At 45.2% G+C, this 12,257-nt stretch overlaps 1 protein-coding gene across 1 annotated transcript in view; it reads left to right on the top strand.

The window, feature by feature from the left end:
• Window positions 1-12,257, top strand: part of LOC123754246 (mucin-4) — a gene marked incomplete in the record, with an annotated part of 115,688 nt that overhangs the window by 88,416 nt on the left and 15,015 nt on the right. The window contains 2 exon segments of the mRNA XM_069326358.1: window positions 2,282-2,537; window positions 12,066-12,227. Of these exon segments, the coding sequence (XP_069182459.1) occupies window positions 2,282-2,537; window positions 12,066-12,227 (418 nt within the window).

Below are 12,257 nucleotides of genomic sequence, written 5' to 3'. Positions count from 1 at the left end.
CCTGTTGCTGCTGCTGCACGTGTGCATTGGTACCGTGTTTCACGGTGGCGTGTCCTTGTTCCTGTGTCCGGTTGTGGTGTGGCACTTTGCTGCTGTTTTGTGCCTGGGGTTTGCGTTTGGGGGTTTGCTTGTTGTTTTTCGTGGTCTTCGGGTACCTGGTTTGGCCCTCTCATGTGCGTGGGGTTTTTCTGTCCCTGCCTGATTGTCCACCCCTGGTTGTTTTCCTGGGGTTTTTGTGCTTCTGCTCTTTCTTCCTGCCTCCTCTGCAGCAGGGGTGTTCTGCGTGTGTTCTTGGGCGTTTTTCAGCCTGTCTTGTGGTGTGCTTCTTTGTCTTGGTCTATTGCAGTTGTTCGTACCCCTTGGTTCGGGTACTGTTCTGGCGGCAACCCTTCCGCCTTCTTTGGTTTTCTAGCTTGCCCTGCCCTTTTTTTTTTTTTTTTTTTTTTTTTTTTTTGGTGGGTGGGGGGGAGGGGGTCTTGCAATGTCTCGTGTCGGACCTGTCGTTTCTGAACTTCTGGCGGGCTTGCATGCTTTGGGGAGTTTTTCTGTTCGGCAGACGTTCCATCTCCTTGTGCCACCTGGGTTTCGGTGGTCGCGCCCGAGATCTTCCCGCAGCTCCGCCTTTTCCTGGGCTTGGAGGGGCCTTGTCAGGGCTGCTTATGTTCTGCCTCGCTATCTCGCCTCTGGTTGGTGGTCGGGTGGCTTCGTGGTAGGTGTCCCACCTGCGTGCTTCTCTTGGCGGCTGTATGGGGTATTTTGGCGGTCCTTCCTTTTCCTGTCCCTTCTTAGGTGGTTACTCTTGTTAGCTTGGTTTACTCTCGGCTTGGTTTTCTGGTGGAGGTTGGGGGCCGTCGTCTTGCCACATACTGTCGCCTCTTTTCGTGCGGCGCTGGCGGAGCCACTTCGGCTTGCTTTCGGTCTTGGTGTTGCTTCTGCACCATTAGTAAGCTGTCTCGTGCATCGTTTCACTTCCGGCCTGTTTGTGCGCCGCTTGCACCATCCTGGTCTCTGGTCAGTGTGCTCTGTCTTCTCCTCGATTGGTAGTGCCCCTTCGTTTCCGGTGTGTTTTTTCGTCGGCTCTTTCCTTTTGGCCTTTGCCTCTGGGGATCGGGTCGCTGAGTTTTCTTGCTCCTTCGGTTTTAGCGTTTTGGTTGTTCGGTGGCAGCAGTCTCCATCTTTTCTGGCGCGGGGTGGGGCTGCTGCGTTCTGGAGGGGTCCAGGGTTTGTTGGTGCTTCGTTGGTCGGGCCGGGGGTGTGTTGTGTTTTGTGTTCAGTGGCGGCCCTCCGCTGTTGTTTGCGTGCCACGGCGTTTGGGTCCGGAGTGCGTTTTGTGTTGATCCGGTTCTGTTCTTCCCGGTTCGCGGGTGATGGTGTCCCGGGTGGTCAGCCGTGTTTTTGCGGCTAAGCTGCCTGTGTTCTTCCCTCATGCCCATGGCGTTCATGGCTTCGCTGCTCTCACTGCCATCTGGGCGATGTGTCCTTGCGGTCTTTCGGTCATGGATTTTTGGTGTTTGTGCTGGGGCCTTGCTGCTTGTTGTTCTCGTGTTGTTCCCGGGACTTTTTCGGGGCTGTGGCGCCTTGGGTTGGCGTTTGCTGCCGGTTGTCTCGCTTCCGTGGGGGGGTGCGTGGTGTCCGCCTCCCGGTTCTGTCCCTTTGACCTTCCTCTGTGGGTAGTTAGCTCCGGGGAGCCGACGGGGCTCCCCCCAGAAAACCAGCGTTGAATGTAATGAAACGCCATTTTCTGGGTGAGACCCGGAGGCTCCCCGGCAACCCTTCCTCCCTCCGGTCGGCGGTTTTTCGCGTGTTTTGACATCCAGCCTTAGAACTGATGGGTGGATAGCCGGCGTGGGAGGTCTGGGGCTCTCCCTTCCCCTTCCCGGGGTGGGGGGAGCTGCGCAGACAGCGGCGCGGTGACGTATGACGTCATACTAGTTTCCTTGTTTTCTGTTGAGGAGTTCTATCCACTAGTTCGGCTTTAGGTAGCAATTTTCACCAGAATAGGGGTTTGTTTTGGAATGCTTACCTTTCTGGATGCTTGACCCGGTCGATGGCAGACATAGAATGCTTTCTACCACACGGGGGTTTCTATAGGCCATTGCTTCCCTTGCCTCTCTGAGGGGGCCAGGTTCTGGCCGTGGTCCCCGGTAGGCCCTAGAACTCCATACACATGACTGATGCCAAAGTCTGACATTAGCATATCAGCCGGTAAAGCTCCGGGAGCCTCCGGGTCTCACCCAGAAAATGGCGTTTCATTACATTCAACGCTGGTTTTTTTTACTAGGGCAAGCCAAGGCCTCCTGTGCCAAATCGGTGCTCATCACTTGAACGTCCAACTGTACCAGAAAAGCAGCCCACTTTTCGTAATCAGCAGCAGCCACAACAGCAGCAGCAGCCACAACAGCAGCAGCCACAACAGCAGATACAGTCACAGCAAACATCACAACCACACCTACAGCCACAGCATGCTGTGTCACAATATGGCTCAAATAAAATGATACCAATGGTACCAGATTTTAACATGGCAGCTCCTGATATGAGTAAGTTCAGGCATCTTACTGGATAGTTTCTGATGGCATTTCTAGAGGGGCCAAACAGTGACTACCAGTATCTAGCTGCACTGAGGTAGCTCAATACATGTGAGCCACATCAGCTGCAGGAGTCCTTAATAGCTTACCAGAGACCAGAGGCAGAACTTGGACCCCTCACAGAGGTACAGGGAGCAGGGGGTTCCTTGTGATCACCCTTACCAAAGGAAATGTCCAAAAAGCAAGTGAAGCAAAATAAACAACTACAAGGTTCACAGAAACAAAATGAGAAACAAGGCAGGAAACAACTGTAGGTAATCCAACCGGTAGTAAATTTGACCCCCCTATCCCTAACTAGTTACAGCTAGCCACCATAACAGCACCACAGGGAGCTGCTGGCTCGTATGTCAACACTATTCAGTCCTTCACTTGAAGTCCACCTGTGTGGACTACTGCTTGAGTCCCCATTTCCAGAGTGTGGACTGTTGATGTGTCGTCCTGGTGGCACATCGAGGCATTCAGTTGCCCTTACGTGGACCTCTTTGCATTGGCTCGGAGTCTGCTGCTCGTGTCTTAAGTGACTTCATTCCCCAGTTTCAGGGCTCTTGTGGTGGATACCTTTTGAGGTATCCTTTTGAGGTTTGGTGGTACCTTTTGAGGTTTGTCATTCTCCTCTGATCCTGACATCTTGAGTTTTTGAGGCAGGTCTCTCACCACTTGTATGGTGCACAAGTGGCTGAGTTATTGGTGTCCCACATGTCTCATCTTGGTGATATTATGAAGTTTCTGAGCTCTCTACATCTCTCTTCATTGGTTGTTGTCAATTTTGGTTCTGGTGATTTTGTTCTTGTCTTGGTTATTTCTTGATCGGTATCTTATGCCAAGTACTGCCATTTCCTACCTTTCAACCTTGGCAAAGCTGCTTTTGCAGGTGTTCAGCATTGATACTTCCTTGGCAGTATTCTATGAGTTGTCTCGTGCATTTTTTCACCTCCAGCCAGCTCATTCACCTCCCGTCAGCTCATTCTCCTCCTAAGCTGTCTTGATCTCTGGATCAGGTTTTGGTCTTCCTTTCGTCCCCTCAGTTCTCGGTCATCCCTTTGGTCCATGATACCTTTTTCAAGGCTATATTTTTGCTGGCCTTCACTTCCATTTGTCAGGTAGGGGAGCTTCATGCTATCCTCCAGAAGTGGGGGTCATGCCCCTTTGACCCCTGGCGAGCAGCTTCTTATTTTACAGCCATTTTTTTTTTTCAAGCAAAGAATGAGGCAGTTGGAGAGATCCGTTGGTAATTGATTCATGGTTTGTTCACTCAGGAGTGTTTCATTTGCTAGATTGGTTGTGATTGAATACGTCGCTATTTACACGCCACCGGAACTGCTTAGTGGGATGTCATTTGTTGATCTTGTTTCTTTGGTTCCCTTTGCCATAGATTGCTTGTCTCAGGTTGTCTTCATTGCCATTAAATTCTAGCCAGCCTGAGGTTTACCCTTGGGCTGGGTAAACCCAAGGGTAGTTTGAAAGTTGGCAGCTTGTTACTTTTGATTTGGTTCCTTCAAACTGACTACTGGTTAGATTGTTTGCAAAGTTGTTTGCTGTCTCATTTCTCTCTTCAATGAATGTTGCAGTTGTTTGTTTTGCATTGCTTATTTTCTGGATGTTTCCTTCGGTGAGGGTAAAGAATCCACTGCTCCCTGTTCCTTTGCGAAGGATCCAAGTTTGACTCTGGGACTGGGTTCATCAAGCAGTTACACAAGTACTTACAAACCTGTACATCTTTTCTCAATCTTTGTTGGTTTTGATTACATTTATTAAACAGTTTGAGTTCCAAAGCACCAAGAGATTGTTTATAACAATAATAACACTTGACTGGTAAATTTCAATGCTCATAAACCATTTAATAAATGTAATCAAAACTGCCAGTGATTGTGAAAAGATGTACAGGTTTGAAGTAGATGCATAAATGCTTGTTGAATTCTAGCCATGGTGTCCAGTAGGTTATTAAGAACTTGTGCAGCTGATGTAATTACCTAAGTGTTACCCAAGTGATGTGATGTGACTCGCTTTTGGTGCTATCTATATGCGGCTAGCTACTAGGAGCCACTGAGGCTCAACCAGAAAGAGGCATTTCATTATATTCAATGCTGGTTGATTTTACTATGCACCATACAATACAGTACTACCATTTAAAATAAATTCAATTAATAAGTAGTTTTGATAATACAGTAGCAGAATTTTTGTTAAGTACAACAACTAAGATTTTGGTTGATATTTTCAAAGCTAATTTCAAACCATTATTCCAAACAATTATTTTGGCTTCCCAAGCTACATACATGGGAACCAGTAAGCTTTGGGTAGCACACTAGGCTCTATGGTTGCCTAATTGAAGCCAGGACCAAAATCTGGCCCCTCAATAGAAGAGACATCTGGAGGGGTGCAGACGAGGAGTCACAATAACATGGCTGAAATATGTTGACCAAACCACACACTAGAAAATGAAGGGATGATGATGTTTTGGTCCGTCCTGGACCATTCTCAAGTCGATTGTGATGATTAAAAGAGGCGAGGCAATAAATAGGCAAGAGAGAGGTGAGAAGGAAATCTTAGAGGAAGAAAAAGCAAGGCAAAAGGTACGAAAGGTAAGGTGTAATAAAGGGGGATAGTAACAGGAATAAGAACATAAGAACAAAGGTAACTGCAGAAGGCCTATTGGTCCATACGAGGCAGCTCCTATTTATACCTACCCAATAAGAAGGGGAAAGTAATAGGAATAAGAAGGGGGATAGTAAATAGGAATAAGCAAGGGATTGTAAGAAAAAACAAGGGAAAGAAAAAGAAAGAAGGAAAGGAAAGATAAATAGAAGGCTAAGCTTATGTTTGGTAATGTTTGTTAGAAAGTTTTGAGCATTTGAGTATATACTGTGAAAGGGAAGAGTCAACAACAACAAAGCCAGGACTCAAGTTCATGTTGGGTACGTTGTATATTAGAGCCGATTCAACTAGACGGCATCTGTGTAGAGGCAGGAAAGATTATTTTGGAGGAAGACCAATCAATAGGATGATTAGAATCCCTAACATGACATCCCTCTCTTCTGTCATGTTAGGGATTCTAATCATCCTATTGATTGGTCTTCCTCTAAAATAATCTTTCTTGCCTCTACTCTACACAGACGTCTCTTCCTCTTCTTCATCGCTGACTTCCTCTTCGGGTTTTTCGGGGTTCAGTGGCTGGGCGCCTACCCGAGCCCTCGCTCGATGTGTTCACAGACGCATCATCTCTTGGCTGAGGCTTTGTGACCAGTGCTCACCAGGCCAGCCAGGGACAGTGGGGTCCCGTTCTTCCGTTGGGCCCACAGCACAGTGTGGGAGTTTGTGACAGTGTGGATGTCGATTCGGACCTCTTCTCGTCGGCATGGTTGAGAGGTCTGCCAGCATATATGGTGCCTTTCTGCGACTGTGAGGCCATTGGGGTCGATGTCTTCAGGCAGGACTGGTCGGGTGGGGTTACCTTCCTTCCTCCCAGTTCCGCTGTTGCTCCAGGTCCTAGCTCGTTTGGAGACTTACCCAGGGAGAGTAGTAGTCCTGGCTCCTTGGTGACTGGCCCGGCCTTGGTTTCAGGCGTTGCTTGCTTGGTGTTTGAACCTGGCAGTCTTCCCACGGATCCACCTCTTTCGGCAGATCGGGCCAATTCGTTATGTGGCTGGTTCGATCTCTTCCTCCAGTCTTCGCATCTGGTCTTTCTTGTGCAGGTCTATCACCACTTGTATGGTGAGCAGGTGGCTTCGTTGATGGTGTCACACCTGTGTGCTTTGTCTCAGCGGCAGTATGAAACAATTCCTGGCGGTCCTTCCGTTATTTCTTATCCCTTCAAGAGATAAGTGTACTTCTGTCTCTGATAAGGTTGTCTTGTCCTTCCTTTTGTTTTTGTTCCAGGATCGTCATCTTATGCTGGATAATGTCGTCTCGTATCGTGTCGTCTCGTATAGTTACAGGATGAGAGCTACGCTCGTGGTGTCCCGTCTTCCCAGCACTCTTTGTCATATAACGCTTTGAAACTACTGACGGTCTTGGCCTTCACCACCTTCTCACCTAACTTGTTCCAATCGTCTACCACTCTGTTTGCGAAAGTGAATTTTCTTATATTTCTTCGGCATCTGTGTTTAGCTAGTTTATATCTATGACCTCTTGTTCTTAAAGTTCCAGGTCTCAGGAAATCTTCCCTATCAATTTTATCAATTCCTGTTACTATTTTATACGTAGTGATCATATCACCTCTTTTTCTTCTGTCTACCAGTTTTGGCATATATAATGCCTCTAACCTCTCTTCATAGCTCTTGCCCTACAGTTCTGGGAGCCACTTAGTAGCATGTCTTTGCACCTTTTCCAGTTTGTTGATGTGCTTCTTAAGATATGGGCACCACACAACCGCTGCATATTCTAGCTTTGGCCTAACAAAAGTCGTGAACAATTTCTTTAGTATATCGCCATCCATGTATTTAAAAGCAATTCTGAAGTTAGAAAGTGTGGCATAGGCTCCTCGCACAATATTCTTTATGTGGTCCTCAGGTGATAGTTTTCTATCTAGAACCACCCCTAGATCTCTTTCTTTATCAGAATTCTTTAAAGATTTCTCACATAATATATTGGTTGTGTGGGGTCTATGTTCTCCTATTCCACATTCAAAAACATGGCATTTATTAACATTAAATTCCATTTGCAAAGTGGTGCTCCATATACTTATTTTGTCCAGGTCATCTTGAAGGGCATGACAATCATCTAAGTTACTTATCCTTCCTATTATCTTAGCATCATCAGCAAACATATTCATATAATTCTGTATACCAACTGGTAGATCATTTATGTAGACAATAAACATCACTGGTGCAAGAACTGAACCCTGTGGTACTCCACTTGTGACATTTCTCCAGTCCGATACATTGCCTCTGATCACTGCCCTCATTTTTCTATCAGTCAGAAAATTTTTCATCCATGTTAGAAGCGTACCTGTCACCCCTCCAATATTTTCCAGTTTCCAGAACAACCTCTTATGTGGAACTCTGTCAAAAGCCTTTTTTAGGTCCAGATAGATGCAGTCAACCCAACCATCTCTTTCCTGTAATATCTCTGTTGCTCGATCATAGAAACTGAGTAAATTCGATACACAGGATCTTCCAGATCGAAAACCATACTGTCTGTCTGATATTATATCATTTCTCTCCAGGTGTTCTACCCATTTAGTTTTAATTATTTTTTCCAATATTTTGACTATTACACTTGTCAATGATACCGGTCTATAATTAAGGGGGTCTTCCCTGCTTCCACTTTTGTAGATTGGAACTATGTTAGCCTTTTTCCACACATCAGCTACAACTCCTGTAAACAGGGATGCCTGAAAAATCAGTTGAAGAGGAATGCTGAGCTCAGGTGCACATTCTCTCAGAACCCATGGTGAAACTCCATCTGGACCAACTGCCTTGTTCTTATTTAGCTCCTTGAGCATTTTTTCCACTTCGTCTCTAGACACCTCTATGTGCTCTATGTTGTTCTCTGGAGTTCTTATTGTATCTGGTTCCCTGAAGATTTCATTTTGTATAAACACACTTTGGAACTTTTCGTTTAATGTTTCACACATTTCCTTTTCATTTTCCGTGAATCTATTTCCCATTTTCAACCTGTGTATATCATCCTTTACCTGCAATTTGTTGTTTATGAATTTATAGAATAGACCTGGTTCTGTTTTACATTTGTCTGCAATCCCTTTTTCAAAATTTCTTTCTGCCTCTCTCCTCACTGCCGTGTAGTTGTTTCTTGCATCTTTGTATCGCTGGTATGTTTGGGGGTTCGGCCTCTTCTTGTATTGATTCCATTTTTGTGTCTTTTGGTCTCTGGCCCTCTCGCACTTTCTGTTGAACCAATCCTGTTTCCTAGTTCCGCTTCTCTGTTTTGGTATAAATTTTTTTGTGCCTTCATCATATATTTCACAAAACTTGACATACATCTCATTCACTTCCTTGCCTAGCAACAAGTCTGTCCAATTATATCCACTAAAAAAATTTCTAAGGTTGCCATAATGTCCTCCCCTAAAGTCAGGTTTTTCAATTGCATCAACCTTCATATTTTCTTCCAGATTATAACGCATTGCATACTTTATTCCCAAAAAGACATGGTCACTTTTACCCAAGGGGAGGAAGGTACTGAATGTCAAATATTTCTTCCTCCTTCCTGGTAAATATGAAATCTAGCATGGAGGGAACGTCCCCTTCCCTCATCCTCGTAGCTTGTTTAACATGTTGATACAAGAATGTTTCCAGGATGAGGTCTACAAATTTACAGGTCCAGAAATCTTCTGTTTTAGCTTCATATGCTTCCCAGTCTATGTCTTTCAAGTTGAAGTCGCCGACTATCAACAGTCGTGAACTATCGTTTTCTGCTCTCGCTATGATCTCTCTCATTATTGTTATAAGACCTTCTCTTTTACTATCTAGCTCCTCCTTTGACCATGTGCTGCTTAGAGGTGGACTGTATGCATTTATGGTCATTAGTTTATCATCCTCATGGCAGATCTCTAGTCCTATTATGTCAACTTCATGTGGATTGGCAGTCATTATTTCGTTCGCCTTTAGGTGTTCTTTCACCAGCACAGCAACGCCACCACCTTTCCTAATTTTTCTGTCCCGTCTCCAAATTGAGTAGCCCCTTGGGAATATGACTTCATTTAAAATAACATCTTCAAGTTTTGTCTCCGTGAGTGCAACAATGTCTGGTGTCTGCAGCTGTATTACATCACTTAACTCCAGTATCTTCAATCTTACTCCATCTATGTTGGTGTGTGCAATCTTCAGGAACTTGTTCCCCCTCTTCTTATTTTTCACTCCCTCTCTCTCTAATGATTTTGTTGGTTTGCCTTTATGTACCACTTTACTGGTCTGCCTACCCCTATCACTTTGTAGAAAAAAGAATTGATTTCTTCTTCATTCCTGCTCTCATTTAAACATTTTGCCTCGGCGAGGTTCAGTTTCAGCTTCTCTCTATCTTCTTTTGAAAGATCTCGTCTTAACGACCACACTTTCCCATCCTCATCACTTTGTAATTTTCTAGCATTCCTTAGTACTGCTTCCTACTTAGTATCGTGCGGCACTGGTGGAGCATCTGCGGCTTGTGTTCAATTTTGATGTTATGTCTCCACTGTTCCGCAAGCTGTCTCGTGCATTGTTTCACCTCCGGCCTGCTCATGTGCCGCCTAAGCCATCCTGGTCATGGGACCAGGTAATCTCCTTTCGCTCTTCTCCTCGGTTTGTGGTGGCTCCTTTGGTTCAGGATTGTTTGGCAAAGGCTCTTTTCTTGTTGGCAAAGAAAGACCTTGCCTTTGGGGGTCAGGTTGGGGAGCTTCATGCTCTTCTCTGGCGCAGAGGTTTCTGCTCTTTTGGTCCTGGTGGTAGGTTTGTTCGTTTGCGACCATCTCCTTGTTTTTTGGCAATGTATGAGACTGTTGCTTTCCAGAGGGGCCTTGGGTGGTTGTTGCTTGGTTAGTTAGGCCGGGGGTGTATCATGTGTTGTGTCCCTCCTCTCGGGTAAGTCCCTCTTGTTTTTGTCTTTGGGTAAGTAGCTCCGGGGAGCCGATGGGGCTCATTCCATTTCCATCTCGCCTCTCTCTTGCCTTACTTAATGCCCTTGCCTTCCTCGTCTCATCACACTCGACTTGATAATGGTCCAGGACTGACCGAAACGTCATCGTCTCTTCAATTTCTAGTGTGGGGTTTGGTCAACATTTTTCAGCTATGTTATTGTGACTTTTCATCTGCAATTAAGTGTCTCTTTCTGATGGGTCCTTTGGCGGCTCCCTGTTCTTGCCCTTCCCACTTTTTCATGGTGTTTGTGGGTTGTTGCGTGGGCAGCTTGTGAATGAGGAAGTTGATGACTCAACCATTATAGCAACTAGTTATAGCTAGAACCACTAGTTAGCAACTGAGTGTTGCTAACTAGTCGTTGCTTGCTACTATGAAGTGTGCATAGTTTGTCAGGCTTGACTACCTGTTGAAGATTCTGAGGATTACTCCTGTGGCCCAGTCTTTAACCAAACCTCCTGGTTGCTGGTCTGATCAACCAGGCTGTTCAATCTGCAGCCTGACTTAAGAGCCACAGCCTGGTTGATCAGGTATCTTTTGAAGGTGTTTGTCGTGTGTATTGGCTTACCAATATTATCCATGCAGTTACTTACTTTGTTGTGCTCTACATTTTTGGTGCTTTTAACTAAGAATTGCTGTGGTGGTGGTTCCAAAATCTGCACACAGAATTAACACCATGGGAGACCAGAAGGCATGGCAGGATGTGCATAATAGCCCCACTGAAGAGCAGAAGTGTAATAGGTACGCCGAGAGAGAACCCGATGAAAATCAAAGGCCCAAGACTTTTCAACACTCCTCCCCTACACATAAGGGGCATAACTGGCAGACTTCTTGCAGCGTTTAAAAGAGAACTCGACAAGCAACTTCAAAGGATACCTGATCAACCAGGTTCTGACTTGTATGTCAGGCTGCTCGCAGTCGCATCAGACAGCTTGGTTGATGAGACCAGCATCCAGAAGACCCGGCCAGAGACCAGGCCATGGGACGTTGATCTTCAAAATTGTCAAACTCTTCAACAGGTAGTCAATAAATAGTGGTCAAGTATGCCTAGTTTTTCCTTGCCTTTATTGAGGGGGCCAGATTTTGGTCATGGCTTCTGGTAGATGCTCATGAATCTTAGGCCTAGTGTGCTACCAAAGGTTTGATGGTTTCCAGGTGAATAGCTCAGGAATAAACACACACCCATCAGAAAGATGGGGTTTCATTACATTCGATGCTGGATTGAATAATCTTGATTTGTATATGTAACTAACAAAAGAAAGAACTTTAAGTACAATAGAGCACAATGTAAGGCAGATAACAGGATGCTTTTTAACCAATAGAGTAATAAACCTATGAAATTGCCTACCCACTGAAGTTGCAAATGACATGATAGTACTCCAGTTTAAAATACAGTTTTAAACAATCTTAAAGAATAATGGGGAACCCCTTTACAGGTCACCAGCTTCCTGTCTCTGTCGAAGCCCCTTGAAATTGCGACCCTGAGATAAAGTCGGGCAAATTGATCATTGTATATGTCTGAAGATGAGCAGTGACCCATAGGTATATGAAATTTAAAAGGTGAAGACAGGCCTCGTTCATATTTACCTGGTGGATTCTCCAAAAGACATGGTAGTCTTTGTTAGGTGCATTCAAATTAGCTTGATACTACAGTATGGCACAGTACTGTATGTATTGGAAAGGGATTCATGTAGGGTTAATATTCCCTTGCAGCAGCCTTGGCAAATTCATCATAACCATCATCCTGGTGCACAGTTCATTCACATTGTGTTCTTGTAAAGAATATAACTCTTGCAACTTTGTCCTTGTTCAGCTATCAGTTTACCTCTGCCTTACAGTAATTGGGCACTATGGTTGGGGTATATAAGGCTTGCAATACATTTGGTATGGCTAATAGTTTTGATAACATTTTCAGTTGTGCCTCAGCCAGTGTACAGCAATATGACAGAGCTGTGTAGTGGTGTCATGAGTGAGAACTGTAGCCAGGTTGCCAGTGAATTGACGGAGAGTGTTGCATCAGTTGGTGACAATGGATATGAGAATAACTTGCCACATGAAGGCTCTGCTCTTCCAGATGGTAAGACTGATTACATATCAAGTGTGGGCT

This window comes from Procambarus clarkii, chromosome 18 (genome assembly GCF_040958095.1).
Source record: "Procambarus clarkii isolate CNS0578487 chromosome 18, FALCON_Pclarkii_2.0, whole genome shotgun sequence".
Classification (NCBI taxonomy): Eukaryota; Metazoa; Arthropoda; class Malacostraca; order Decapoda; family Cambaridae; genus Procambarus; species Procambarus clarkii.
Note: the sequence above shows the minus strand (reverse complement) of the source record. Positions and strands in the feature narration are given on the sequence as shown.